This window comes from Urocampus carinirostris, chromosome 7, assembly GCF_059441175.1.
Source record: "Urocampus carinirostris isolate Australia breed hairy pipefish chromosome 7, RoL_Ucar_1.0, whole genome shotgun sequence".
NCBI classification, from domain to species: Eukaryota; Metazoa; Chordata; class Actinopteri; order Syngnathiformes; family Syngnathidae; genus Urocampus; species Urocampus carinirostris.
The window spans coordinates 571,739-598,451 of record NC_142355.1 but is presented as its reverse complement, the minus strand read 5'-3'; the positions used below and the strand labels follow the sequence as shown (position 1 = coordinate 598,451).

Here is a 26,713-nt window from a genome sequence, read left to right as displayed (position 1 = left end):
ATGGGTTACAGATATTTGTTTATCATTCTAAATGATTTCATTCAAAAGATGGAAATAAATCATATCATTTCCTTAATAGATCAAAACAAGAAAGCCATAAAAAAGTGAAAGTTGAAATTCTTGTTGAAATATTGGGGCCGGTAAACGGCCCCGGATGAAAAGCTTCGGTCGAGTTTTTTGTGACGCCCTAAATACACAAAATTGGTTCTGGGAATTTATTTGTAATAAATGTTGACGAAAAAAAATTTGAAGGAAAAAAATGTGTGCCTTGGCCACGAAAAGGTTACGAAACACCGTTCGACAGCATCGGGACCCGAATAGAGAAGGCTTTCGAACCTGCGGATTTCTTCTCGGCCCTCGGAATCACCGGGAGAACGTCGTTTTTCGAGCGAAGGCTCCGAGCGGGAACGTTAGCCGAAATGAAATCCAAATTCGGTCTCGTACCGATAAAACCCTAAGATCGCGTCGACCGACGGGGAGCCGGCAGGTCAGCTAAAATCGGGGTCGTGTGATCATACGGCGTTCCGTACCCCTCGCAAACTTTTGACGCTCGAAGTCAGGAGACCCGAGTACACGTAAAATAAAAAAAGCTCTTTTGTTTTATTGACTGGAAAAACAAACAATAGAACAACAGTTAAAAAATAAACGGGTCAACGGTTATTAGATATCCGTTTGACCCCATATGGACAGTCTCACTTCCACTTGTATAGCTTTAGCATCTTCTCGGTTAGCGCTGCCAGGAAATGTTCGCCGTTGACGGAGAAGGGCGAGATGTCCAGAACGGGCAGGTCGGCAGGAAGCTTCTGGAGCAGCGCCCCGCTCGACGCTTCCCACACCTAGAAAAGGCAAAAATACTGGTGTCACTTGTGCTAGCTTGCGGCAATAGCTAGCGGCCCTAGCCTGGGGCACTAGCCTGGGGAACTAGCCTGGGGCACTAGCCTGGGGCAGTAGCCTGCGTCGCTAGCCTGGGGAACTAGCTTGCGTCGCTACACTGGGGCACTAGCCTGGAGCACTAGCTTGCGTCGCTAGCCTGGAGCACTGGATTGCGTCGCTAGCCTGGGGCACTGGCCTGGGGCACAAGCTTGCGTCGCTAGCCTGGGGCATTAGCCTGGGACACTAGCCCGGGGGCACTAGCCTGGAGGCACTAGCCTGGGGGCACTAGCCTGGGGGCACTAGCCTGGGGCACTAGCTTGCGTCGCTAGTTTGGGGCACTAGCTTGCGTCGCTAGCCTGGAGGACTTGCCTGGGGCAATAGCCTGGGGCACTAGCTTGCGTCACTAGCCTGGGGCGCTAGCTTGCGTCGCTATTTTGTAGCCCTATCTTGTGACACTAACTTCAAGCTCGCGTTGCTAGCTTGCGGTGCTAGCTTCGACCTTGTAGTGCTAGCCCACAGTGCTTGCGTGCGGTACTAGCTTCAACTTTACAGTGCTAGCTTGCAGCGTGATAGCTCGCGTCGCTATCTTTCAGCACAACCTTGCGGTCGTAGTTTGCGGCACAAGCTCTAGGTGAAAAGTCAAATAAATGAAAATGAAAATTTTATTTGTTTCACTTATTCTAATGTATATATTTTGCGTGTTTTTCATTGGAAATGATCTCAATTGGTGAAGAGTAAATTGTAAATACTTTATTTTTCTTTTGCATTTTGTCATTTATTAAGAGCATTATTATTAAGAGTTCATAATTATAATGATATTGTTTTGCGTTTTCAGGGATTTTGTGTTTTCGATCTGTTCAGTGTGCGAAAAACTCAAATTGTTTTGTACCTAACAATATTTTGATTTATATTTCAAGTTTTTAAGGGATCCACTACAAAACATTTATAATTAATAATGACTAAAAAATTCGAATATAACGATTTATTATCAATAATAATAAAACATTAAGAAAACAGATCTGAGGAGCTGTTTGGGAGTTGTAAGAGCCGGTTTTCTAAAAAGAGCTGTCCTCTTAGATGCGACAAGAAGGGGGCGGTGACGCTTCACATGACATTGACATCACGCCACGCACTTCATAAAAAAAAATCTTCATTTATTGCGTGGTCTGTAAAGTAAGACAATAAACATGGCAACAATTTTGAGCAGAACATTCGAATTCAAGCATTTTCAAGGATTTCAAGCACCCGTACGAACCCCGATAACCAGATGGTAAATGTTAGTTGACGTACCAGCGTGGAGTGGGTTTCCTGGTCCCCGGCGCAGACCAAAGCCCCGCCCCCTTTCGGGCTAGCGAAGACGGCGTTCTTGGTGAGGAGTTTGCTGCTGGAGCCGGCCACAAAAGTCTGAACGGGCGAGCAGGAACAAGACGGCGAGTCGCCGTCCTGGACGGAAATCGTCCGCGTTAGCGCCATGAGCACGCAGCGCACGCTCGGGTGCAGGCCCCCTGGAAAAAAAGCCAAAAACGCATCACAAAATGGTGGCGTCCGGGCGATGGCTTGCCACTCTAGCATTCAGCTAGCTAGCAGCACTAGCTCCAAGCTTGTGGTGCTAGCTTGAAGCGCTAACTTCAAGCTTGTGGTGCTAGCTTGAAGCGCTAACTTCAAGCTTGTGGTGCTAGCTTGCAGCACTACCTGCTCGTTTGCAGCGCTAGTCTCAAGCTTGCGCTGCAAGCTAGTACCTCAAGTTTGGAGAGCAAGCTCGTGGTGCAAGCTTCAAACTTCCATTGCTAGCTCGCAACGCTACGTTCAAGCTTGCCTTGCTGGCTTGTGTTGCTAGCTTGCAGTGCTAGGTTAAAGCTCGTGTTACTAGCACGGTTGCTAGCTTGTATCGCTATCTTGCAGTACTATTGTGCAGCTCAAAGTTGCAGCACTCGCTTCAAGCTTGCAATGCTAAGTTATCATGCTAGCTCCAAGCTTGCGATGCTAGCTTCCATCTTGCAGCGCTAGCCTGCGGCACAAACTTGTGTGGCTATCTGACGGCGCTAGCTTCAAGCTTGCGTTGCTAACTTGCAGTGCTATCTTGAAGGGCAAACTTGCTACGCTAGCTTGTGGCACAAAACAGAACAAACATTCTCTCAGGGGCCGGACTAATGAGGTAGGAAGAATGAAAAGGAGAGATGGACAGAAAAAAAGAAAGAAAGAAGGAAGAATGAAAAGATGGAGAGAAAGAAGACAGACAGAAACAATGAAAGAAAGAAAAAAGAAACAAAGAAAGAAAGAGAAAGAAACAAAGAAAGACTATTAGATTGAGGAGAAAGAAAAAGAGAGAAAGAAATAAGAGAAAGAGTGGGAGGGAACAAGAGAGAGGGTGGGACAAAGAGAAAGATAGATAGAGAGAGAGAGAATGTTAAACAAAAGAGATAAAGAGAAATAGTGAGAGAAGGGGAAAGAAAGAGAGAAAATGAAATCCAAACAGAAATAGAAAGAGAGAAGGGGAGGAGGAGGTTGATGTAAGAGAGAGAAAAGACAGAAAAAAGGAAGGGAGAGCCAAAGAAGGTAAAAAGACAGAGATAAAGAGAAGAAGAGGAACAAAGAAAGAAAAAGAGAGTCAGAGCAAGTGAAAGAGAGAGAGATAGAAGGTGAGAGAAAAAGGAGGACAAGAGAGAGAGGGAGAGAGAGAGAGGGGGAGAAATAAATACAAGTACAGTGTCTTTGTTGGGGCCACCTGGCTTTGGCAACATCAAGTGGACCTATTTCAACCCGCAGCTTGTTTTTCTCTCGCGCTTCTCTGAGTGTCGTCTCGCGGGCCGGATTCAATCCCCTAGCGGGTCCGATCTGGCCCGCGGGCCGCCTGTTTTTGACAGCCGCGGTCTACGCCGACAGAAGATTTTACGGCTTCTATACGAGACGATACTCTTGAGGAGTTTGGAGCCCCGGGATACAGCGACCCCGCCATACAGTGTTTTCATTGGGCTGACCGGCTCTGTACGTGACCAGGCAATGGCGGCTCTCGGGCTCCACTTGGATGTCGGTGCAGCTTCCGGCCTCCAGGGGGAGCACGTGAGACCTGTAGGCGGCGCCGTCCAGCTGCTCCCAGAAGAGGGCGCTGTCTAGGGTGCCGGCCAGAAGACCGCCGCACGGGAAGGAGGCGGAATCGGCCCGGGGGACGTAGCTTAGAGACACCACCGGGGTCCTAAAAACAAAAAGACACAAAAACAGATTTTTGAAGGGTTTGAATTCCTTTTTTTGAAAACAAAAGCCATAAATGCTTTATAACATGTTTGAAAAATTGCTCGATGGTTCAAATAGTTTGGCTTCAAAATGGTTAATGGCTTAAAACATTTAAAGAAAGTATTTTAAAAATAACAAATCAGTTTATTCTATTATAATCCTGAATGGTTTGAAAATGGCTTTAAAACATTTTAGAAAAGCTCTAAATGTATTTTTAAAAAGGCAAAACAATAAATGGTGTCAAACAGGCGGCCCGCGGGCCAGATCAGGCCCAGCAATGGTTTAAATCCGGCCCGCGAGACGACAGTGAGAGAAGCGCAAGAGGAAAATGAGCCGTCGTTTTAAATATTTCCACCGCATGTCACCCAAGCCAGTCAACATTTGCAAAACAATTGTGGTCATAGTTTTCCATTTCTCTCTGACTCACTTGTTTTAAAAATTTATTTCTCCCTCTTTTTCTTTCTCCTGTTCACTCTCTTTTTTACTTTTTCTATTTCTCTCTCACTCTCTAACTCTTTCTTTTTCTCTGTCTTGCTCTCTTTCTATTTTCTCTCTCTAATTTACACTTTAATTCTCTTTCTTTCTCACCCTCTTTCTTTCCCTTTTCCACCTCTCCCTCTCTCTCACCTCACTTTGTTTCTTTTTCTCCCGCTGACTCTTTTTCTTTCTGTCGTTTCACTTCTCTTATTCTTTTTATCTTTCTCTTTTTTCACTTTCTTTTTCTCTCTCTATTCATTTACCCCTTCTTCTCCATTCATATCTCTCTTTTTCTCTCACTGTTACTCTGTCTCCCTTGTTCTTCCTATCTGTTTATCGCTCTCTCTTTCCCTCCCTCCCTTTCTCTGTCTTTTTCTCCCTCTCTCTTTCTCTTCAACTTACTAGTCCGGCCCCCGTGAGATTTTTTGATAGCATTTGTGGCCCCCAGCTAAAACCAGTTTGGCACCCCTGCTCTAGACAAATGCTTTCAAAGTGCTCTAAATGGTTTAAAAACGTGTCAAATGTTGTTCAATGGTTTGAAGAGATTTTCAAAATAGGAAAAAATTTTTACAAGTATTTTGAAAGTTGCTAAATGGTTTAACAATAGTTTAGAATGCTGTCATCATATTGAACAAAAAAAAGATGAAAATTGAGTTGAAACTTGCTTCATTATTTCAAAATGTTCTAAACATTTCTTTCAAATGTAATTCCTAAATGGCTCTTTTTAAAAAATGATAAGAAATTGCTCAGCAGTTGAAAAATATTTCATAAAGTTCCAAACGGTTTCATCATATTTTTAAGAAATGGGTCTAGGAAAATATTTCTACAAATCCTAAATGCTTTGGAATTGCAGAATGGTTGAAAAATATTTCAGAGCGTTTACCCAAAAAGATTGATAAATGGGAACAAAAATGGTTCCAATGAATGAATCATGAGTGGTACAAAAAAACGGAATTCAGTTCAAAAACATTGATTGGAATAAAAAAGCAGAAATACATGAACTATGTATTGGTCTTTTTCAATTTCATTGGCTAACCAATGTGTCCATCATCGTTCCTTTTGGTTACCACTGGCTGAAGATATTCGGAGCTACCTCTTATCAAACAGGCCCTTATAGGCTAATACAGGCTGTCCACCGTGAAATCAAACCCGCCATTGGCCGAGAGTGGTGTCCATCAAAAGGTCCATATTGGAAATCATCTGTTTATTTTTAAGGGTAATTATAGAGAAAAACGTACCGATTACAAAAAGGATTGTCTAACCATGCAGGAAGGCTTTTAGGCGGATTTTTTATTTTATCCGTCGGCATTATGGTGTGTTTCGGTGAGTCAACATCTGACACGGTTTGATTCGCTGAATGGTCCCGGAAGTAAGGAGTCCATTTCTGCGGGGAATCCTATCATCAGCTGACTACAAGAGGACGTGATTGGTGAGCTATGCCGGCTTTACGGTTATGGGGTATCTTGTTCGAGACCGAGGGTGACGATTCTGCGATGAGTATAGTTAAAAATCGTATCTGGAATCTGACGAGTTCGCACGAAGGATGTCAGCGAGTTTACAGACAGTCCGAGGGTCCGCGAGTGGCCCGTCAGCACGTTAAGGGGTTGGACCTGACAATGTATTGAAATTGGACTAGCTTCCCTGTTAGCGTGTCGTTGAATAATGAAGTCAGAGCTTATCCACATAATGAGGACATATTTTTTTAGACAGGAAATTCCAGGCTTGTTTCTCCCGAATTTAAAGAAAGCGAAGCTTGCGAAGCTGACAGGAATTTGGCTGGGTCAGGGCGACTCCAACTATTTTCTTGGAAATCGCGTCATTTTGGAGAATCCAAAGAGGACGAAAACATTCTGAGAAAAACATTGTCCATTCCGGGAAGTATGCGCCCAGTAAGAGAAAAACAACACGTGATGTGTCTGCTCCGGAGCGTATAAGAAAGCTGATTGTCTCTTAGACGAACGAGAACGCTGACGAATATCAATAAACGACGTCTCCCTCTCCGTCCAACTTCTCTGCGCTTTTGTGTATATTTTTGGGGCGAGGCCCAGATACGGTCTGCTCCGAAATGCGGAGCGTACCTGGACCGGGGCGGCAGGAGCTCCTGGAGGTGCGTGTTGGTCTGGCGTACGTCGTAGAGGAGAACGGATCCGTTGTTGAGTCCGGCGAAGGCGTAGCGAGGTTGGTCGTCGCACCAGCAGCAGCTCCAAACCGGCTTGCCCGCGTTGAAGGTCTGCACCACTGCGTTGTTTGAAAGGCTAAAGAAACACACAAACAAACAAACCATTGACTCGTGTGCACGCCCCTATCATCTTCTGCTCTTGTCCGTCTGCATAACCTCTGACAGCTTTTTGGGAACTGTTACTTTTTTGATTTTTTATTGTTGTTATTGTCTGTTTTGTTTTTGTCTTTGTTGTTGTTTTTTAGATTCCTACTTGGTTGTTGTTTTTAGTTGTTTCTTGGGTGGTTGTCATCTCCTTGAGTTGTTGCGTTTTAGTTGAATTGTTCTTTTTCAATTTCTTGTCTATCTTACTTAATTTGTTGTTTCTTAACTTCTTTTTATCATTTTTTTAAGTTTGTTGTTGTTTTGTTTTTTAACTTTTGCTTCTTAGTTTCTAGTCGTTTTTGAGTTTCTCTGTTGTTTTTGTGTGGTTTCTTATTTTGTTATTGTCATTTAGTGTGTTGATGTTGTTATTGACTTTGTCGTTTTCTTCATTTGTTGTTGTTTTTAGGTGTTGTCCTTTCTTAGTTTGCTGTTGTTTTGTTGCTTCTTAGTTTGTTGTCGTATTCTTAAATTTTGTGTCGTTCTTAGCTGTTGTTGTTGTCGTTTTGTTTTTGACTCTGTCGCTGTTGTTTTTTGCATCTTCGTTTCTTGGTGTTTTTCAGTTTCTCTGTTGTTTTTGTGTCAATTCTTATTTTGTTATTGTTATTTACTTTTGTTGATTTCTCAATTTGTTGTTTTCCTTAGGTGGTGTCCTTTCTTAGTTTGCGGTCGTCGTTTTTGTTGCTTCTTATTTCGTCGTCGTCTTCTTCAGTTTGGTGACGTTCTTAGTTGTTGTTCGAGAGCGTTCTCCATCCGGGCCCCGGTGCCGTGGAACGCTCTTCCCCCTGAGATCCGATCTGCAACCTCGGTGGAAATGTTTCAATCTAAGCTTAAAACACACTTCTACTCTATAGCATATGAATAACCTAGATTCTATGTTGATAATGTGTGTATTATTTGCCCGCATGCATGTTTTAGATCACGGGATATGGCGTCATAATAGTCTGTGCAGCCCTTTGAGACTCTTTGTGATTAAGGAGTCAAGTCAAGTCATTTTTATTTGTTTGGCCCTTGATCACAAAGAGTCTCAAAGAGCTTCACAAGTTATTACATATGGGAAGTTTAGGTTAGTAGCGCTAGACTCGCTCGTGGGAGGACCAAACAAATAAACAGGAATTCACTTGACTTCTAGTTTCTTAGTTTGTCGTTATTGTTAATGACTTTGTTGTTTTTTTGGTGTTTTTGCTCGTCATCTCTTATTTTGTTGTTGCGCGTGAATCAGGGCGGTCCGTCTCCAGGCGATCGGGTCACCTGGCACGCTGTCATATTCCAGTACAAAGTCAAGGAAAGAGGGAATTGGGCGCCACCTGGTGAGCTTGAGCGTTCCGTCCAGCGATGCGGAGAGCAGCAGGCCTCCGTCGCCATCTCGGTTGCGCGTGTTGAAGCACAATCCTCGGATTTGCCCGCTGTGGATGGCCAGGTACTGCGAGGAGCGCGACGGCCACAGGTTGACCTTCTTCACTCCCCAACCTCGCGAAAACAAAAAACAAAGACCGTAAATCCAGACTGACCGGGACCGCCGGCCATCTTTGAATCGGCGGCGGCAGGAGCCGATCGGGCAGGTCCCGTCAGGTGACGGGACCATCGTGACGGTAACAAGCAAGCAAGGGGGTTTCTCGGCTAAGCTAACTCGCCGGTAAACAAGCTGCGTTTATTCGTCGATGAAAGAAATCCCGTTTAGCAAGCACGGGCCTATTAATAACCTTGGTGTCACTCTAGTCCCCAAAGACGAGAGCCCTCCCCCATCTCGAAGGAGGAAAAAAAAATGAAAAAGAAATAGGTCAAAGGGGAAGAAATAAAAGACAGAAAGAAAAAGAAAAAAAGTGAAAAGGAAAGATAGGAAAAAAGGGAAGAAAAAAGAAGAGAACAATAAAAAAGAGAAATCGGAAATAAGGAAATAAAATAATGAATAAGAAAAAGGGGAATAAATAAAAAGAAAACATTAAAAAAATAGGGAAAAGTATTTTTCTCCGGGCTCCGCCCCTCTGAAAATTTGTCACCCCCCCGAGTTAGAAGAAAAGTGGGCGCGGTCTCACCAGGAAGTAAAGCGGCGTGCGCGGAAGGTTGCGAGGCGAGCAAGCAGTTGAGTTCCGGACTGTGCGCCAGGACCCGACAGCCCCCATTGGCCGAAACCAGGACCGCCTCCTGGAAGGCGTAGGGCGCCGCCGGCTGGCCGACCGATCCCTGCGAAGGGGGGGGCGGCGACCAGGCGAGGCCGGCCCCCGCCATCCGCGCCCGCATCTCCTGATTGACACGAGGATCAGTTGTGACCCCGCCCACTCGCGTGACCCCGCCCACTCACCTGCAGCTCCCGCTGAGCCCGTCCGTATTGGTCGGCCATCACCCGAAGCTTGAGTTTATAGTGTTCGGATTGGAGTTCCGCCTTCCTCCTCAGACTCCGTTCCTCGTCCAGGCACCTGAAGGAAACGCGGACGGTCAGGCGGGGGCTTCGGCACCGGCCCTTCCGCGTGGGCGCTCGCACCTCTTGAGGCTTTCGTTCTGGCCGTTGTCCACGGCTCTCAGTTTGGGCGCGTACAGCAAAACGATATCCGAGCGCTTGGCCTTCTTGTTGCACTGGGCGGAGACCAAACAACGGTCAAACCCCGCCCGCACTTAAAGGGACAGTGTCACGCGATCGCAAACGAGCGTCGAAAGGCACGCTACGGAGACTTCGAGTCAAAACCAAAAAAGGAAGGAAAAAAGGATGAAAGTCACCTGCGGGCATTTGGCGGCGGAGCGCTGCGCGGCGATCCACTTTCGGATGCAAACGTGACCGAAAAGATGTCCGCAGCGCAAAGCGGCCAGCCGATGTTCGCCCGCCGACGTCCAAGACTCCAGACAGATGCTGCACGTGTCGCCTTCGCCCTCCTCCGACGCCTGAAACACCAAAAGACGCGCCGTAAAAGATGTTTGAATAGGGTTTTAGGGCTGCAACCTAAAATGTTGAAAGAGCCATGTTGGACCAGACAAAACTCAAGTTTGTCAGGAGCCTTATAAAGTAATGAACAAGACAAAACCAGAGATCAAAATTAGAGAACGTGTTCGATCGAATCGTTCTGAAATAATAGTGTCGCGGGTTAACGAAATCGGAGCTTATCGACATAATGAGGACGCGTTTGTTTAGACGGGAAATTCCAGGATTGTTTCGCCCGAGTTTAAATGTCAGCGAGTGTTATTAATAAAAACACCCGCTTGGTTTGGATTAGCTTGCGGAATAACAACATTCCCCTGGCAAACTGATGGGAGTTTAGATGTCAGGCCGACCCCAACGATGTTCTTGGAAATTGTGTCACTTTGGAGAATCGAAACAGGACGAAAACATTCTGGGGAAAAACAAGCGCGTCATCGCGAGGGGACTCGCTAAGTATCATGAGATGTTGTCCGAGGATATAAAAAGCTGATTGTCTCTTAGACGAATGAGAACTCTGTTTTGCACGAAGATGAATAAACGGCTCTCCCTCTCCCACCAAGATCTCCCTGCATCTTGTTTTTATGTTTTGGGGCGAGGCGATAAGGTCTGCTCCCAAAGAAACAAAATATGGATGACCCTATCGGTCATAGCCAGACCGGTCGATGGTTCCAAATCTGTCATTTCAAGAACATCCGATCTTTACTCCAAACTGGTTCAAATGGCCCAAGAAGGCTGGTCGTCCACAGAAGACGGATGCAAGAGAGGACACTGCCGAGGATGTCAACGGGACATCCTTTCCGCACCGGTTCGGTGCTGAACGTGGTAAGGATCCGTCTCGTCGTTTCAGACCGTTTAGACCGAAGTCGCCAAACCTCTCGTTAGCACAAAAAAGAAAAAAGCTAGACTGAGCTTTGCTGAGTGGACAGAGGAGAACTGGTCCGGAGCCTAATTCGGTGATGAAAGCAAATCGATTTGGGTCAAACGGGAAGCATTATGTTGTGTGACACATTGGAGAAAGACTAAACCCAAAGTGTGTCAAAAGACAGCGTAAGATGGGGGAGGAATTGTCATGGTTTGGGGCCTCGTGGCAAACTTTCTTGGTTCCTTACATGCCTTCACGCTCCAATCAATCTTCGTGCCGGACAATGCTCCGCGTCACAAAGCAAAACGGCTATAAAGAATTTCCTTGAACGAAAGGCACGGCCTCCCCAGAGTCCCGATCTCGACCCAAAAGAGAACCTCCGGAAAATCCTCGGCGACAAAGACGAGAAAGCCGCCACGATCTGGGAACTGTGGAGGGGGCCGGAAGAAGAATGGACCAAAATGACACCGGTGCAGTCATATGCATATGTGCTGAAGTCATACGAGGCAAAGGCCTATACACTTCTTACTGATCTTCAGAAGATTTTTTTTTCCATGCCAAAGTCATCTCTATTCTCCTATTTGGATCAGTGCGCTATTATAGTACTATAATATAGATACGATGAAATGGCATTTAACTGTGGTACAGTAAAGATGGGATTATTTCATTTGGAGTGCGATAAAATGCAGCATGTTAAAATAGCGATCTTTTGAAAAGGTGAAGGAAATCAAATCACATGAATACAGTTTCGGTTGGATTTCTGCCCAGTTATTTGGGGTCTGTGGCCCATCGCACACACACACACACACACACACACACACACACACGCCGGTTTGCTACCTGGCACTTTGAAAAGGGGAGGGACTCGGGGCCGCACACAAGAGAGAGGAACACAAGCGAAGGAGAAGTGCGCTCATACTTGAAACGTCATATTTGTTGGAGGTATTGACTGCATTGCGTGGCATCTTTGTCCTCAGGCAGAACGCAGATGAAAACCAAAATTTGGGGTTTGGGGCTAAATAGCAGCAGGCGGCTCCTGAGCCGCGGGTTGCCCTCCCTCAGGTTAGGGAACGGAGCCGGGGTTCGATTGAACGAGAAAGGAAAACAAAGATACCAAAGACGCCCGAATATTTTTGGTCGTCTTGCCTGGGAATCGAACCCGCAACCCCGTGTGTACAAGACACTCGTTTCCACAAGGGCGCCGGGCGCCGCTATTTCCCAGCATTTGTGAACGCGGCGCGGCACGAGCGAGCATCCGGGTTTTCTGTCCGTTTTTCTGGCCCCTTGTCACCTTACCTGCGATTCAGGTGCTTCTTCAGCTCCGCCCCCTTTTTCCTCCACGTGTCCGTCGACTTTTTCTGAAGGAGGCGGGGTAGCGGGCGGGGCCGGCCGTACGGGGCCCGGCGGCTCAGGGGCCGGCCCCTCCCGGTCCGATCTGCCCGTTTCCGGGCCCTCGGACAGCGGTCGGGCCCCGGGCGAGTCGGGGCTCGGCGGCGCCGTCCGGCTGGGGAAGCGCACCCTGCGGTTGACACCCAGAAAATCACAATTCCCCTTTGTTACGTTTTTGAGGGCAAAGATGTCCGATCCGATGTAAAACCGCAAATGAAAAAAAAAAGAAAAAGAAAAAGGAAGATAAGGAAGGATGAAAACAATAAAAAATGGAAAAGGGGTAAAAGAGATGAAAGGAAAAAGAAAAAAGAATCTAAGAACATTAGAGGAAAAAAGGGGTGGGGGGGAAGGAAAGGGGAACCCATGAGAATAAAGAAATAGGAGAAAAAAAAGAAACATAATGGAAAAAGGAAATAAAATGAGGGGAAAAAAGAGCAAAAGATTGAGAAACTATGAGAAAAAAGCGGAAAGATGACAAAAAAGGATAAGGGGAAAATACAAAGAAAAAGAAAGAATGGAAGGGGGAAAAGGATTTAAAAAATAAAGAAAAAATGGAAAATGGGTAAAAGGGAATAAGGGAATAAAATTAGGAAAGAGAAGCGAGAAAAAAAAATAAAAAGGGAAAAGGGGTAAACATGAAAATAAAGGAGCAAAAAGTAAAAAGGAGGGAAAGAAAAACAGGAAAAGGTAGGAAAAGAAGAAAAAAAAAAAAAGAAAAACAGAAAAAAGTGAAAATAGTTGAGAAAAGAAAACGAGTGGAAAGAGAAAATTGAAAATAAGGTGAACAAAGGAAACATGGTAAAAGGTAAAAAATAGACAAGAAAAAAAAATAATTCACAACCTGGTCTGCCTGAGCTGCCTCCGTGGGGGTGTGGCCTGCGCCTCGACACTCTCCGCCCTCGGCTCCAGGGGCCGGGCAGCAAGGGACGGGAGTGGCCCCGGGGACCCCTCTTGCCCACCTTCCGCCTCCTCCTCGTTCTCCTCCACGTCGGTGCTGCTGCCCGAGTCCGAGAGGATGACCACAGGGGCGGCGCTCCGCACCAGGGGGTCCACCTCCATCGCTTCCATCTGATTGCCACACAGCAAAACGAGTAGACAGACAAAAGTTGAGGAGGGATTCTTAGCCGAGATATCGACCGGAGACGAGAAGTCGGCCGATTATCGGGCCGGTCGATTATTAGCACGAAAACTTGGCAATTTGACATTCGACGGGCATTGAGGCTCAGATGCAGTCGAGCCTCTCTCTCCCCCTCGAAAGCTACCCACCCGGTGGAGACTGATATATTAGCTCTTATCATAACATTAGTTTGTCAATTAAGTGTTTGTGATTGAGTGAGAGCATACAAAGCTGGCTAAAGTGGAAGGCTGAGCGATGAGCTATTACCATAACATGTATTCGTCAACCTGGCTCCAAAACAGGAGGGCCCTCACTTTTCGACTCGCGAGCTAAAATTTCTATACACTTCTGTTTCAAGTGAATATCAGCCATGTCGGTCGTATTGAAATTAAGTTCACGTATTCGAAGAAAATCAGGGAGATATTTTTTTTGCGTACAGGGTTCGTACACCCTTTTCGCAGCCAAATTCAAGCACTTTCAAGGAATTCTTTTCAATTGTTTTGGTACTTTCAAAGGAAGAAATCTGGCTTCGGGTCCCATCCGTCTTATGGCAAAGCTGCTAGCATGCCATGCGTTGTGTGCGACACAAAAAGAGGGGCTGTCTTCTGCCTTGCATTCTGATTGGCTGAAAACAGGTGCCGTCGCCTATCTGAATCGGGCCAGTAGCGGGGAGGCCCCGCGACATTAAAATAAAGGATTTGAAGCACCGGCGCCAACCCTGTTTAAAAGTGTTGGCAGCGGACAGCATGAAACCAATTAAATGAATCTGTCATTTGAAGACATGAGAACCCAGTCACGCTGATAGGACGCTGGTTTTTCTTCAGCAAAAGTCTGCGTGAAGGTGTAGACTCGGCAAGAAGGGAGATGACGTTTTACCATCAACATCGAGCGACTGTTGTTTTGTCTCCATTATTTTATATAAAAAAATCACTGATCTTTTTGGGACGGTCAGGGGAGGATTTCTTCTTCCGAGGGGGAACGTGACAGAATGAATTGAGAAACACCGGACTGGGCCGAAGGTGCTAATTCACCGGAGCCTCCACAGACTCCGCCGCTATGCCGCAAGCGACACTGGCCGAGTGAAGGAGGAGCGGTGCTCGGAATCAAACGGACTGAACAGTTTCAGGGCAGTGGCAGGAGACTTTTGTTAAAACTGCACATAGCTAAATCTTCAACGTTGTATAATAAAGAATTCTATGCATTGGACTATAAAGGATTTTATGCGAAGGACTACCAATTACATTTATAGATATTTACTGACTGTGCCTTTATTCAACGAGCAGTGAAAGTTCAGGGCAGGCATAAGTGGTGGAAGAGGTTGTTTATAGGGACGGGACGTACTGCCGATAGCACAATTAGCACACCCAGACGCTGTTGAGGCAGAAAGGCCCGGTGTTGTTTTGGGAAGCCAGACATCAAGGCGCTCGTGGATGAGATTGTGAAGCCCGGGGGGCTTCCTTGACACGCCCACGGGAGGAGCCGGCACACCATTATACGGGGAGAAGATGGCCCAATAAGAGAAAGCTAAAGGACTTGAGAAGAAGGCTTCACACACTCTCCAACATCACTTCGGCCGTCTTCGATGGAGTTCACTTAGTTCTTCTGTTAGGGAAAACAAATCCGCCTCCGTGCGGAAATGTCAGCTTCCTGATCATTTTTCCCTCGAGAAACGAGCGCGCGTAAATTGTTGGAGGAATGTATTGTGTTTGGTGAATGGAGTCAGAAAACTCATTCGAACAATTTGGTCAACGCTACATTTTGAGAATTGCTGTGAACAAAAACTCCTTTTACAACATTGCCGAGATGTCAAGGTTGTAGGATGAGGGGGAAGAGACCATTGCTGGGGAAGTACTGATAAGAAAGGATACAACAAGTAAATACTTCTGTGGATGAACATAAGTGCATTAATAACAACTAAATGAGAAATGATCAAATAATCAACTTAATCTAGCTGAAAAACTCATCTTATGGCGACACGTTTGTATGATCTAACACAAGCAAAAACACGACTTTGTGTCACGTGACTAGGAGCGATTTCGTCTGGACGGACCCAAATGGAGTCCTACTCAGAGATACAAGCTAACTTTTCCTTTTACTGACCAGGAGTAGAGTTCGGCAACGCTTTTAGGTCATGGTTGGGCGCTGGTTCCTGCTGCGGTTCCGATCCAAAACAAAACAAAAAGAAAAATAGTCGCCAGTGACGAAAATAAGATTCTCCCGGGCTCGGCGGTCAACTTCCGGTTCCTGTGACGTCAGCTCCCAAGATTGCTTGTTTCAGACTGATGACATTCTCCTGGGCTTGGTGGTAAGAGTTCCCGTGACGTTCACATCAAAGATCGCTTGTTTGCGACAGGTGACATTCTCCTGGGCCAGGGGTCCTTGGTGTTTGCGGGCGCCCTTTGAGGATAGCTGAGGTGTCAGCAGACCTGTTGTGAAAATACCCCACTAGTGCTGGGTCATTGTGATTTCCTAGTGAACCATTTTTTGTGGTTGACTGATTAGGCCTTCTTTCTTTCTTTCTTCCCTTCCTTGCTCTATTTTACCCTTTTATCTTCTTCTCTAGCTTATGAATGGCCAATATTGATGTTGGCAATATCTGTGTATTATTTGTTGATGCAACATTCTTTGCAGCCTAGCCATCCTAGAAGGTGGATGACCTCTCGTGCGGTCCCTTCTAAAGGTTTCTTCATTTTCCTCATGTTGAGGTTTTGAGTTTTTCCTCGCCCTCGTGCAGGTTTTAGATCAGGGGACGGTGATCCCATTTCTCTTACTCAGTTTCCTCCTTTGTCTTTCTACCTTTTTTTTAATATCTCTTCTCTCTCTTTCCTTTGTTCTTTACTTTGTCTGTATTCTGTTTCCAATAATTAAAATAGTAGCAATTGAATAAGTAGTACAAGTTGTCAGGCTCCCTGGGAAACAACAACTAAAAGTGGCAACCGCAACGGAAAGCTATCCTCACAATAATATTCCAATTGCAAGACACGCGGCGAAAAACACAAATGAAAAGACACAATTTACTACTTCAACGGTAGTGAAAGGAAAAAAGGAACACACACTAACGGCAGCAGTAAAACCTACTTTACGGAGCTTTTGGAGAGCGAAGATTGCAACTTGGACCAGTCACAAGTGCACCAGCGACACAGTAGGCAAAGTTCCAAGAGGGGGGGGGGTTTAAGGGTTATTGTTCTATCTTCGTTATTCATTATCCGTTATCGGTCAGTTCATAATACGCTACAAAGCCTAGGAGCCGGGACACTTACTCTCAGCCAAAAGGCCAAGCTAAGGTCCTAGCCCTAAAGCCTTGCTGCGATCATTGCGAATGCACCGTTCCCGGAGGTACTGCAATACCGAGCCGATGCGTGGAGTGGACAGAGCAAGCTCTTATGGGTAAGTGTGAAGGACATTGTGAAGCGCTTTGGGAGCTCTTCATGCACTTACAGACCATTTACTATTTTCTAAATGTATGTCAGTGTGGGTGGCCTTGGCGTTAATAAGTAGAAAAAGTAGCTGGAAAAGGGGTTGGTGACCCCTGCTCCAGGCCAGACCATATCCAATATCACTTTTTTCCCCGATGGATTTCTGCAGCACTTTATTGTTCCTTTGAAAATGGTGACCTTTGTATTTTTGTTAGCAGTAGGCACAATTAAAAAACTGGCATCACATGCCATCTCTTTTGCAGGTGTCCATTATTAAAATCAGAATAATCATCATTTCCGGGGAGACTGTTTAGCCAATAAGAAGGCAGAACGCAATACATGAAGCAAATCTGTCAAGTTTCCAAACCGTGATTCAATTTTATATACTCCTCAATGTATTCACTTGATATCTCATTGGATTCGTTTAGTTGTTATACAGTTTCTAGATTGTTCCAAGTAGTGTTTTGCCCAACTGTCGAGGGAGAGGCCTAGAAAATCTGGATCTTATTAAACCACCTGCAAAATCTAGATTAAGATCTCGTAGTTCAAACAGTCATAGAGTGAGTGTAGGGTTTTGGGACTTTGCCACTCAAAGTTTTGTTCTTTTTAATAAAAATAAGGACATAGACAGGTCTATGTGCACTTTTTTTTGTGCTATCGTTATAAAAACCTCAAAGGAACTGCTTAGCTCCAACGATTTTTTTTGACACAACAAGCCTCGCAACCCGGATGTTGATTTGAAAAAACAAAAAAAAAACTAAACACCCTCCTTGGATTGACAAGACACACAACCGGCGCTCCAATAACGATGGCAGTTGATTTAGGAATTAGGAATGAGACGGTTTCATGCCGATATTGCAAAATTTAATTAAAAAAAAGAAGTGAAAATAACCTACCGTGTCTTTACTGTACACTTACGGTGACGTCAGTTTCAAAGATCGTCTGCTTCAGACAGGAGACATGTTCCCAGGCTTCGTGGTCCAAAGACGGTTTGTTTGGGACAGAGGTCTCACACGCTCATCGTCAGAAACACAATAAAAGTGCCCAACTATTGAAAAATACGCTGAAAAAAGACATGGGGAAAGGACTAAATTATATTTTAAGAAGTATTTACATAAAATAAAATATATTAAGTTTTGAGTAGCCAATACAATGTGTATTTTGTCAACAGTAGGCATTTATGAAACAGCGATGCCTTTTCTCATAGAACAAGTTTTTTATTGGAATTCTCACTGGGAAGTCTCCTGCTCTACTAAAAGCAGAAAAAACAACTCCATCTTTCTCTCTTTGCTTTCATTTTTTTTCCGGTACCTTCAAAGGAAGTCAAGTTTATTTGTTTGGCCCTTAATCACAAGGAGTCTCAAAGGGCTGCACAGACTACAGACTATTATGACAGCATCCCCTGATCTAAAACCTAAATGAGGGCAAGGAAAAACTCAAAAACCTCAACAGGAAGAAATCCAAAGTAAAAAAAGACAAAAAACACAAGCAGTCATGATTATAAAAGGGTTTAATAAGAAACAAACTTTGACAAAAATAGAAAAGGTTGTCCAGCCTTTGTCACTTCCTGCACGAGGCCCGACTCAAAACGCGTTTTTTTTTTTTTTTTTTGCTTGGCACGAAACAAAAGTCTGCTTTTGCAAAAAAATCAACAAAAACTGAAAAAAAGTCGGGCAAGATGCCGCCGAGTGGGTCCTTAGGCCACGCCCCCCGGCAGGAAAAGAAGGGAAGTGAGACAAGGCAAACGTCACTCAGCAGACATACTTACGTAGAACAGCAGGGGGCGCCGGCTTTCTCGGCCGATGGCCAAGGCACGGAAAAGGCCGCGTTCTTGTCAGGAGTCGCCCGTCGAGGTGGCCGCGCTGGCCCGTCCCGTCAGGTCCACGCCCGCTTCCCGGCCGTCGGAGAGGGCGCGGCCCACGCGTTCCGTCGCGCCCGCGCCGCCCACGCGCGCTTCCAATTGGAGTAGCTAACAGAGGGGGAGGAGTTAGCAGACCGTGGGGGCGGGGTTACCCTCAATGTTCCCTCTGAGCTTCTACGGGTCTTAGCGACATCCATCCAAACTGTTATTATCGAGCGTGTCCAAAATGGAGTTTCCGGGAATGGAAAATGATTTTTTTTTTTCACCTATTCAGCAGGATTTTAAAGCGCTTTGCGGGCCAAATTTTCAAAATGATTCCATTAAATTCAAAAGAAGAAATCCAGGACCGGCCTAAAGGACGTTTTTTTTTAAATGGATTGACTTTGATAAAGTCCCCATCTTGTTGTTAGCACATACTTGGTGCTATTTTGCGCTGTTCCTATCAATAATCTTTTGTGTCAATGGACTGCTGTAAACTGACACGAATTCTACCGTTCTGCAAGACCGGCTTTGATACGTCACTTACTTAAAAACAGGTAAAGAGCTCTTTAGGTGTTGGGTTATAGACGGAAGCCCAAAACAGAATGTACTTTATTTAAATTGAGCTGAAAAATGAGCCAAATTTGAGCTCATTTGAATGCTATTGACTGCTCTGAAACATTAAAATGAAATGATCTGCATTTCTATAGCGCTTTTCAAGACAATGACTTCCCAAAGCGCTTTACATTGTGCTTCACATTTCCCAATAGCAGCCGTGATCTGTGCAGCCATGTAAGGCGCTAACCTGCTTATTGGGGGTATTGGGGTTTCAGTGTCTTACCCAAGGACACTTCGGCATGTAACACGGACAAGCCGGGATTCGAACTGGGATCCCTTAATCCTAAAACGATCGCTCTACCTCCTGAGCTACTGCCGCCCTCTATTGCATTCAATCTTTTCATCTTAGAGACTGCTGATCTCTTATTTCTTGTTTTGCTTAATTGATAACGTTTGCCTGGTTTTCAAAAGATCTGCGTCAAAATTGATAGAATCATAAATAGTTATTTGTTTGTTTCATTTTGCCATTTATTGACAGCACTGAAGAGGTGCTGTTTTTTGTATTTGTTGTCTATATCTTTGTAGAAGTGTGAATATTGTCATTGAAATTTCATGTGTTTTGCAGGGAACCCCTGCCGTCCACTTGGGGGCGGTGTCGCTTCAAATGACAACGCCATAATGACGAGCTACCACCGGGTCATGCGTGTCAGCATCATTTTCACGCACTTAAAAATAAATCTTCATTTATCGATGGGTCTATAAAGTCAGACTGCCGGGAAACATGGCAATGGCGACGATTTAGAGCATTTTCAAGCACTTCACCCGAAATTCAAGCATTTTCAAGGATTTCAAGCACCCGTAGGAACCCCGGATCTCGATATCGACTCCAATCTGCACTGTCATTCTGTCCCAATTCGCTCGCAAACGAATGTGTCAATTTGGAGGCCCGCTTTCATTGGCATCGGAGGGAACACGGATGACGAGCGAGGCCGAGTCGCGCGGTGGCCGGCGGTGCGTTCGGGTGCCTGGCGTTGCGTGTGTGATTTACATGTTTCCAGAGGCGAGCGCAGAGCGGGAGATGCCGGAGCGCTTGCTGCACCAGACGACGAGCCTGAACACAAGAAAAAACACATGGCAGGAAGACGGCCCCGCGGTCATGAGGATGCAAAAAAAAAAAAAAAAAAAAACCCAACCCCTGCCGGCCTGAGGCATCACCGGATTAACATTGGAAAGGGAGCATTCTTTGACCCATTAACAGGAAGTGTGTTATGAGGTCCGTCGGGCGGTAGGGGCACCGTCTCCTGTGGTGCGTCTTGGGCAAGTACAGCCCGGTGTGGCACTCATCCCTCTCCAGGCCAACATATGTTTCATGAGGACTGGAACTGTCATAGGCGTAGGAGCCAAAATGTATGCATTTGCGTCATTCGTTGTTGTTATTTTTTTGTCCACGGGGTGGCGCACAAGAATCGCTAAGGGTATAAAGGTAGGATCGTTTCAGTTGTCAGTTTCAGTTGTCAGTCAGATATCCGAACTCAGAAGGGCTAAGGGTTTCGACCGCTCCGCTACACCGTCGAGCTAGGACGCTGGTTTGTTGCTTATTCCTTGGACTTGTATTTCTGTTCGGCATTTTTAGGCCATGAACTGTTTGAGTTAACCAGAAGACGGCTTCAAGCGTCCTTACTTTGGATTATTCCATGTCAACAATCACCTCCCGAGTCACGTCAGGTGAACTTTACCCGACGTACAGAACTCCTTCAAAAGTAAAGTTTCTACACGGTTTTCACTGCCAAATTCAAGCACTTTTCAAGGACTTTCAAAGCCAATTTTGCATTAAAAGAGGAAATCCAGTGTCTATCAAAGGACCGAGAGCCTAACCCTTCAATGCACAACCTTATTTTGGAATCCTAAAGTCGATTTCAAACTCAGCCCAAATTCTAGCTCTCCATCTAACCATGACACTGTTTCAGAACCCTACATTTGGTTTGGAACCCTAACACGGAGCTCAAACACAAGTTCCTGACCGTACACCTAAGTCTAGCGGTAACCCCTAGCCCCAACCCCATTTCTGGACCCTAAATTCAGTTTAATGCCATAATAAGGAGCTAGTTGCCAACTCAAACTCAAATCCCGTCTTGGAACTATAAGCTCAAGCCTCTTATTTGATGCCCAAACCATAGCTCCTAGCCCAACACCTAACACGGGAAACATGCTCCTGGCCAATCAGGAGCCGGCGCCAAATATTTCGGAGCAGACCGTATCTGGGCCAGACCCGCGACCTCTTGATCCCAAGACAGAGCGCCCTATCTCCTTAGCAACTGCCTCCCCAAGGAATCCCATTTCCTAGAAATCTTCAGTGAGCAATTTTAGGAAGCACTTTGCGTCGGGACCCCCAATACACGCGGTCCCTTGAAGAAGCCCCCTTCCCCCCATGTGCGCAAAGCTCACCTCGGTCAGGTGCCCTAGCTCCGCCTCCACAGCGATGGCTCTGCATGGACAGACGGCGCCCGTCAGTGGGGCGTTTTCCCGGCCGCGTTTTGTCGGGTTCGGGTGCGAGTGCGCTTACACGTTCCAAGCGGGCAAACACCCGGGGGCGCTGTTGGCCATGGCGCGGGCCTGAAAGCGGACGTGCTCGCCGTTGCCGTCGGCCAGTTCGCTCTGCGTCAGGCGCAGCCACAGCGCCACGTTGCCCGGCATGGCGTAATGGAGGCGCTCCAGGAGCGAGGCGTGCTGGGAGGGCTCGGCGCAGCCCAGGTAGAGCGCCACCACCTGAACGGGAAAGCAAAGGCATCGGCATAGGGCTTGGGAAAGCGAGAGCCAAAATAAATAGATAAATGTCTAGATAGATAGATGTCTAGAAAGATAAGATGTCTAGATGTCTAAATGTCTAGATAGAGATGTCTAGATAGAGAGATGCCTAGATAGATAGATGTCTAGATAGATGGATAGATAGATAAGATAGATGGCTAGATTTCTAGACAGATAGATGTCTATCTAGATAAATAGAAAATGCCCTTATTTCTGGATTTTTTGTCATTTATTTTGTTCTGTATTTTATTTTGTATTTGTTTTAGTTTCTTCTTTTAATCTCATATTTTTTTCAGACATGATTCTTTTCACCTTTTATTTTTAATCTCGTTTTTTTTCTCCTTTTTTGTATTTTCTCATCATCATGTATTTTTTTCATCTTGCATTTTGTGAAAATCTGGTATTTTGTTTATATCACACTCAAGCAAAGCGAGGGTGGTGAAAAAGTTTCTGTTTGGGATGTAAGTCTCTATCTGTCTGGTTGTGAGTCCGTCCACCCTACAAAGGGGGGAGGAGTTTAGATATGACTGCCGTCTATCACATGCGGTCAAGTAAGTTACCCTAGATGTGACAAAACGCCATAAAAGCCGGCTTGGCATTTTTGATTTTACTGACTCTGCAGTTTTCCCAGAAAGACATTCTACTTTCTCAGGCCAGAGGAAGTTTGGTCAGGATCTCAATCTTTTTCAAGCAATCATGTAGGGGTCACTCTAGAGGTGAAAATGCTCAAAAGGGAAATGCGACCCAAAAATGGTCTTCAAAGCAGGTGATTTTGTAATGGCAGACAGCCATTTCAGTGTTTTTGTCGTGTATCAAGTCATGTACCGCCATTTTGTCATGTATTTTGTAGTTTGTTGTGCATTCCGTCTTTTATTATGTCATTAGTTTAATTCGTTACTTATTTTGCCATGTATTTTGTAGTTTGTTGTGCATTTTGTCTTTATTTTTGAAGTTTGTTTAATTTCTCATTTATTTTGCCATGTATTTTGTTGTTCATTTTGTCTTTTATTTTGAAGTTTGATAAATTTGGTATTTATTTTGCCATGTATTTTGTAGTTTTTTGTGCATTTTGTCTTTTATTTTGAAGTTTGTTTAATTTCTCATTTATTTTGCCATGCATTTTGTCGTTTTTTTGTGCATTTTGACTTTTATTTTGAAGTTTGCTTAACTGCCTCATATTTTGTATCGTACACGCCTTTTTTCCTTTATTTTGTCTCTTATTTTCTTGTGCCTTTTCTTATTTTGCCCTGCCCATTTTAACGTCGCGCGTATTTTGTCACGTGAAAATATTTCCGCAGCAAAATGTAAAAACCGGTTGGAATGGGTGGGCTTCTTGCCTTGTTGTGGAAGCGGTAGCAGGTCCAGTAGCGGGCCGGGTGGAAAGGCACCGGGAGCCTGGTGGGCACCGTGCGAAGGCAGCGGAGGACCAATTGGGGCAAGCGTTGGGGGGCCCGCACAGCGCAGAACTCCAGGTAGCTGCCGGCACACGGCGAGGGCGTTAGGCTAGCCCGCCACGGGGAAAAAACAAGCTAGCCGCACTCACTCGCTCCACAGCCGGTGAAGATGGCGACGGGGCAACGCCGAACCCAGGGCCCTCTCGAAGGCGTCCGTGGCCTCCGCCGTCGAGCCCTCCAGCCAATGCCAACGACTGCGAGACGGACGGGAAAAACGACGGGGTGATTCCTGCCCGTCTCCTTGGCGACAAAACCCAGAAATACCCGAGCGACAACGCCCACCCACCCTAGAGGTAAGATCCGGCATTTGTTCGCCTTTTTCAAGGCCTCATTCAGGCACTTTCGAGGCCCTTGGATATTTCCATTTATATTCATTAACATCTCTTTTTCATCCCCCCGACTTCAACAAAGAGCAGAAAAAGGTTTTTCCGCCGGCCGTACCAGTGAAGCAGGTGCAGGAAGGGCCGCTGCCGGATCAGCCCGTCTTCCAAACCTTTCCTGACGGTGGCCGTGTTTCGTACGTCCACCAGGGGGAGCCCCAACAAACTCCTGGAAGAAAATGTTTGCCGTTAGCCAAAGCGAGCAGTTGGCACCTGTTGAGTGTTAGGTGAGGGTGGGCAAACTACGGCCGGCCGGCAGCCCGCCAAACAAAAATGGTCAAAATACAATGACTGTATATATTAGTAAAAATGTTTTTTTTTGTGCCCTTTGTCCCTTTGTGTTTCTGCAGCGAGGCTTTTAACAAAGACAAGAAAGTTGGATCACATGACCCCGATTTTAGTGAACCTGCATTGGCTCCCTGTTAGCTTAAGATGTGATTTGAAGGTTCTGTTGGTATTATACAAAGTCATGCATGGACTCGCTCCCTCATATCTTTCAGATTTCATTTCCCCCTATGTTCCGGTCCGGAGCCTTCGTTCTGAAAGCGCCGGTCTCCTCGTTATCCCAAGAGCCAAGAAGAAATCCATTGGGGGCCACGGTGCTGTGGAACGCTCTTCCCCCTGAGATTCTATCTGCAACCTAAGTGGAAATTTTTCAATATAAGCTTAAAACACACTTCTATTCTATAGCATATGAATAACCTAGATTTTATGTTGATAATATGTGTATTATTTGCCCCCATGTAGGTTTTAGATCAGGGGATGCTGTCATAATAGTCTGTAATAATAGTTTACAATGGTCTTTGATCCGTGCAGCCCTTTGAGACTCTGTGATTAAGGGCCAAACAAATAAACATGACTTGACTTTACTTGAGGTTTTTGAGATTTTCCTTGCCCTCATGTGGGTTTTAGATGAGGGGATGGTGTCGTCATAGTCTGTAGTTTGCAATAGTCTTTGATCTAAGACAGGGACCCTATTTATTATTTTGCTTTAACACTGAGCGTTACAAAACCAATTTGATCAAATATAATAATAATATATTTGTTCATCAATGAGAAAAATGGATGGTTCTCCAGGACGGGCCCCTCAGCCCTATTTCCGAAGCCACGGCGGGCCCCCGACTCCATAGAGCGGCCCACCCCGGCTTTCCAAAGACGCACCTTAGAAGGTCGATGGCGGAGGCACCGGCGCATTGCTCCTCGCACACGGACAAGACGAAACTTCGCAAGAGCGGCACCACCGCACTGCTTTTTTCCTGTCGACACGCACACGCCAAATATCAGAAAACTGAGGAGAATACGCCTCTTTCATTGCCAAATTCAAGCCATTCTCAAGCACTTTCAAGGCCATTTTTTCCAGTACCTTCAAAGCAAGAAATACAGCGCCCATCAAAAGAACCTTTTTTGTTGTTGTTGACCTTGATGACTAAAAAACTGTCAGTATCTTGCTGCTAGCACATACTTTGTGCTATTTTTTTATTTTATATTATACTTCAATTATTTTATTTTCAATGTTATTGTGTGTTAAAGCAACAATTCATTGCAGCCTGGTCATCCTGGAAGGGGGATGACCTCATGTGCAGTCCCTTCTAAAGGTTTCTTCATTTTCCTCATGTTGAGGTTTTTGAGTTTTTCATTGCCCTCGTGTAGGTTTTAGATCAGGGGATGCCGTCATAATAGTGAATAGTTTGCAATAATCTGCTGTCTGTGCAGCCCTTTGAGACCGTCCCTTCTCAAAGCTTCTTCATTTTCCTCATGTTGAGGTTTTTGAGTTTTTCCTTGCCCTCATGTAGGTTTTAGATCAGGGATGGTGTCATAATAGTCTGTGGTCTTTACGGCCCTTTGAGACTCTTTGTAATTAAGGGCTAAACAAATAAACATGAATTGATTTGACTTCCCATCTAAGATCTTTTTGTTTCTACGGGCTGCTATAAACTGACATGAATTCTGCCTAAAACATTGGCTACGTCACACTCGTTTACAATGACGGGAAAGTCTCTGTAGAATTCAGTTCGATACGGAAGACCAAAAAAAGGAAGTACTGTTTGTATAAAAAGCAGAAAAAGGAGTTAAATTTGGACTCATTTCAATGATATATGTTTTTTCATCTTTCAATCGACTGCTGATCCTATGCTTTTTTGTTTCATTGATTTGAATTTTATATTTTCCATTTACATTTTATTTTGAAGAAGATCTGTGTCTACATCAGTTAAAATAGAATTGTGAACAGTGACTTTTTTTTTTTTTGGCATTTTATCATTTATCTATAGCAGTGAAGAGTTAGTGTTTTCAATTGTTATTTTATTGTTTTGCCTTTACGGGGATTTTGTGTTTTTGACCCTTGCCCACTGCCCGGAGATGGCTGGGATGGACTCCAGCCCCCCCGCGACCCTAATGAGGATAAGCGGTACGGCTAATGAGATGAGATGAGACTTTAAATCTGTTCAGTGCGTCAGAAGCTAAGATTTTTGTACGTGCAATTTGCCATATATTTATGAATTTTGTCGTCTACTTTGTCAAGTATTACGTCATTTGTCTTCTATTTTGTAAATGATTTTGTCTTGTATCTGGTCGAATACCTTTTCACCTATTAATCGTGGATTTTATCTTGTATTTTGTCACAACAAAATGCGATATAAATGAGGAAGAAGGTCAAACTCGGTAAGCTATTCACCTATTGGTCGGTCGGTGTAGTAGCTGAATCGTTCGTCAGTAATCGACCAATCTATGGAAAGATCAGGCAACTGGCCCGCCTCCTCATTTGAAAAACACATTTTTGACAAAATACACCACAAAATTAATAAACGACCAAATGAACGAACGAATTGTCATATTTAGTTATTACACGATAGATGTATTTGTATATTTGTTATTTATATATACACATATATATATATAATGTACAATTACTATACCAGGGTTCCCTTTGGATTTTTTTCATAGAAATTGAAGAAAATAAATGATTTCACAATACAATCTTCTTACAAGTAAAGAAACTGACACGGATCTGATTCTTCATAGTGCTCCACATCAAGGTTGCGGTAGGATTTGGATTATGACTGTGGAATACTAATAGAATC

General features: G+C 45.0%; 2 protein-coding genes across 2 annotated transcripts in view; both read right to left on the bottom strand.

Moving 5' to 3' along the window:
* Positions 1-581: 581 nt before the first annotated feature.
* On the bottom strand, positions 582-15,465 carry rfwd3 (ring finger and WD repeat domain 3). Its single transcript, XM_088339149.1, has 12 exons — positions 15,281-15,465; positions 12,905-13,131; positions 11,971-12,193; positions 9,617-9,778; positions 9,384-9,475; positions 9,204-9,318; positions 8,938-9,145; positions 8,209-8,371; positions 6,660-6,836; positions 3,852-4,066; positions 2,164-2,378; positions 582-836 (listed from the first exon to the last, which is right to left on the bottom strand). The coding sequence occupies exons 2-12, from the start codon at positions 13,129-13,131 to the stop codon at positions 693-695; spliced, it is 1,941 nt and encodes a 646-aa protein (XP_088195275.1). The 5' UTR covers positions 15,281-15,465; the 3' UTR covers positions 582-692.
* A 2,623-nt stretch (positions 15,466-18,088) lies between these two features.
* Positions 18,089-26,713, bottom strand: part of zfc3h1 (zinc finger C3H1-type containing) — a 43,547-nt gene continuing 34,922 nt past the window's right edge. The window contains exons 24-31 of the mRNA XM_088339472.1: positions 24,795-24,889; positions 23,695-23,802; positions 23,343-23,447; positions 23,137-23,275; positions 21,558-21,760; positions 21,440-21,479; positions 20,043-20,105; positions 18,089-18,565 (exon numbers count right to left, since the gene is read on the bottom strand). Coding sequence (XP_088195598.1) covers positions 18,431-18,565; positions 20,043-20,105; positions 21,440-21,479; positions 21,558-21,760; positions 23,137-23,275; positions 23,343-23,447; positions 23,695-23,802; positions 24,795-24,889 — 888 coding nt within the window. The 3' untranslated portion in view covers positions 18,089-18,430. The remainder of the gene's footprint in view (positions 18,566-20,042; positions 20,106-21,439; positions 21,480-21,557; positions 21,761-23,136; positions 23,276-23,342; positions 23,448-23,694; positions 23,803-24,794; positions 24,890-26,713) is intronic.